Raw genomic sequence first — 2,688 nt, 5'->3', positions numbered from 1 at the left:
ATCAGAAAGCTAGCCCAGTTTAGTGCTCAGTTTCAAATGCATAGAATGTTTGCCCTGCAAACAATGATATACAACATAATTAAATAAATAATGTCTAACCAGAGTGAGACCTAATTGTGTTTCTTTCTGCACCTTTCAGATCATGCATGGTTTATTTCAGTCTTGTTAAATAGCAGGGTTTTTCTTTTTCTCATTTGTCCTTTTTTCGTTTTTGTTGTTGTTGTTGTTGTTGTTATTGTTATGATTAAAAGATGGTCGTAGACCATCTTCTCGTGAGCTCGAGTGTCTTGTGTACAAAGCAGGCATTTTACCTAACCACCTTCAACTGTCTTTCTCATTTTCATTTGTCCATCCATCAGCAGTTCATAAAGTACCTTGATAATTACTATGAAATACTATACATGATTTTCTATTTGGGAGACTGGTAGTGCAAATTAAAGTTCTTGCTACCCAACATTTATCCCCAGCAATAGTTTTGAATAATTATAATAATGAAAATGCGGTTGTCCTGCTTCCCGGCCCCCCAACATGCAGAGGCTTTTGAAACAGAGGGCTTTAAACCTGTCTTCCTCTCCTCTGGACACTGCTCACTACTCCAGATGAAAGCTGAAACTCCTCAGTAGTTCAGCGATTTCCTGCTCTCCAAGAGAGAAGGAAAGGGGGCCTAGAAGAACTAGATGGGTTTGTCTGTGGAGAAAACAGGAGTCTCCGAGTATCTCCCACCCAGCATGTCTATTTGAATCGTTAGGGGGAAAACAAAAATCGGTAATTTAAAACCATATTCAGAAAAGGAAATTAATTGGGCGAGCAAGTTATATGAGTGGGGAACAAAGCTTTTTTGAAATGGTCTGTTTTTGAGATTTTTGATATAAGCAAAACCTGTAAAGGGGGAAAACCTTTATTAAAATTTTTATTTTCCCAGAATAAAATACTTCGGCGCCCCTTAATTCTGCCTTTTAGACACCTTGAAGACTGTACCTCTCCCCCCTAAAAACTTCCACTTCACCATGACCAGGTCACAGGAAAACTTGGAGGCCACCCAGACCAGCAGCCACCACCACCTCACCCCCGCCAAGCCCTAACTCACTTTCTAGCAACCGGGACAGCCACCTGAGTCTCATTGGAGAGAGAACATTAGTTAAAGAGGCCGTGGATAGGGTGGAGGTGAGACCTGGAGGGGAATTAACACAGAGAACAGCTAGTTCCCTACCCAGAATTTCACTTTCCATTAGTCTGGTTTTCATATCTTGACTCAGTGCGTGTGTGGATGGTTGGGGCAGTGTTTATAATGGTGGTGCTCTTTTTCTCTTCCTTTGGGGGGAAATGAAGCTGCAGAATGCAGCTCCCCAGAGTTAAACTTCCTAAAGCATTTCTTTCTCTGCTTTTGTTCTGTTTTGTTTTAGTTTGTCTTTATTCATCTATGTGGTTTTTTTTCCCTTTTGGTGGTGGTTGGTACGTTTGTTTTTATATATAGTTCCTTGGTCCCCAGGTGATTTTTGTTAAGTGTCTCTGGTCAAAACGGTCCATTCCCATACCCTTCCCGAGTCTTCCCCCCACCCTAAACCCCAGGACCATCCTGCTCCTCAAAACCCCTGCTCAGGTCTCTACTTTCCTTCTCCCACTCCAGGCTCACGCAAATGCCTCCATCCCCCACCCCAGCTTCTCCAGTGTCCACACCCAACACCCCTGTCCTCTAGGCTGCGGGGCAGAGTAAGGGCCAGGAGAAGTGAGGGACCGAAGGAGAGCGTGCTAGGAGGGACTTCCTAAATGCAAGCAGGATAACGGACACTCCAATGGGCGGGCGGGAGGAAGCGGGCCCCGGAAAAGCTCCCGCCGTGCCCGTTCCACTCCCCCATCCGCCCCCACCCAGTAACTCCCACCCCCCTCAGTAAGTGGCAGAGAATTTCATCCGCTTCTGCTTCTGTCTCTGGTTACAAAACCACACCCGCACCACGTTCTTTTTGAGGTCCAGTTTCTCCGCGATGGCGGCGATCTTCTCGGAGGAGGGCCGGGGTTGTACGGCAAAGTAGGCCTCGAGGGAGCGCTTCTCGGGCGCCGCGATGGAAGTCCGCTTGCGCTTCTTCTCCCCACCATTGAAGAGCTCGGGCTTGTTCATTTTCTCGCGCTGTGCACCCTCGGCCTCCTCCAGCCATGCCTGCAAGATGGGCTTGAGCGCGATCATGTTGTTGTGCGAGAGCGTGAGCGACTCGAACCTGCAGATGGTGCTCTGGCTGAGGGAGCCCACGCCCGGGATCTTGAGGTTGGCCAGCGCCGAGCCCACGTCGGCCTGCGTCACGCCCAGCTTGATGCGCCGCTGCTTGAAGCGCTCGGCGAACGCCTCGAGCTCGCGCGGGTCCGTGTCAGAGTCGCAGATGGACGCCAGGCCCGCCGCGCCCACCACGGCCCCCCTGTCGCCGGCCGGCCTGGGCAAGGCCGACCCCCTGGCCCTCCTGAGCCGCAACGCCACCCACCCCCTGCTGCACATCAGCACGCTCTACGAGGCCCGCGAGGAGGAGAACGGGGCTCCCCGCGCGCCCCCGGACGTGGGCAGCCTCATCGCCATCCCCCCGCCCCAGCAGATCCTCATCGCCACCTTCGACGAGCCCAGGACAGTAGTGAGTACCGTGGAGTTCTGAGGGGCAGCGCCCGCCGGCCCGGCCCTGCATGCCGCCGCCCGCACCCGCTTCG

At 51.7% G+C, this 2,688-nt stretch overlaps 1 protein-coding gene across 1 annotated transcript in view; it reads right to left on the bottom strand.

Annotated features, from left to right (window-relative positions):
- Positions 1–217: 217 nt before the first annotated feature.
- The window catches only part of POU4F1 (POU class 4 homeobox 1), a 3,819-nt gene continuing 1,348 nt past the window's right edge, over positions 218–2,688 (bottom strand). Inside the window, 2 exon segments of the mRNA XM_004680083.2 lie at positions 218–2,408; positions 2,410–2,688. The exon segment at positions 2,410–2,688 is cut by the window's right edge and continues 42 nt beyond it. Of these exon segments, the coding sequence (XP_004680140.1) occupies positions 1,886–2,408; positions 2,410–2,688 (802 nt within the window). The 3' untranslated portion in view covers positions 218–1,885.

Source organism: Condylura cristata, unplaced genomic scaffold (assembly GCF_000260355.1).
Source record: "Condylura cristata isolate star-nosed mole 26May11 unplaced genomic scaffold, ConCri1.0 scaffold00010, whole genome shotgun sequence".
NCBI lineage: Eukaryota > Metazoa > Chordata > Mammalia > Eulipotyphla > Talpidae > Condylura > Condylura cristata.
Note: the sequence above shows the minus strand (reverse complement) of the source record. Positions and strands in the feature narration are given on the sequence as shown.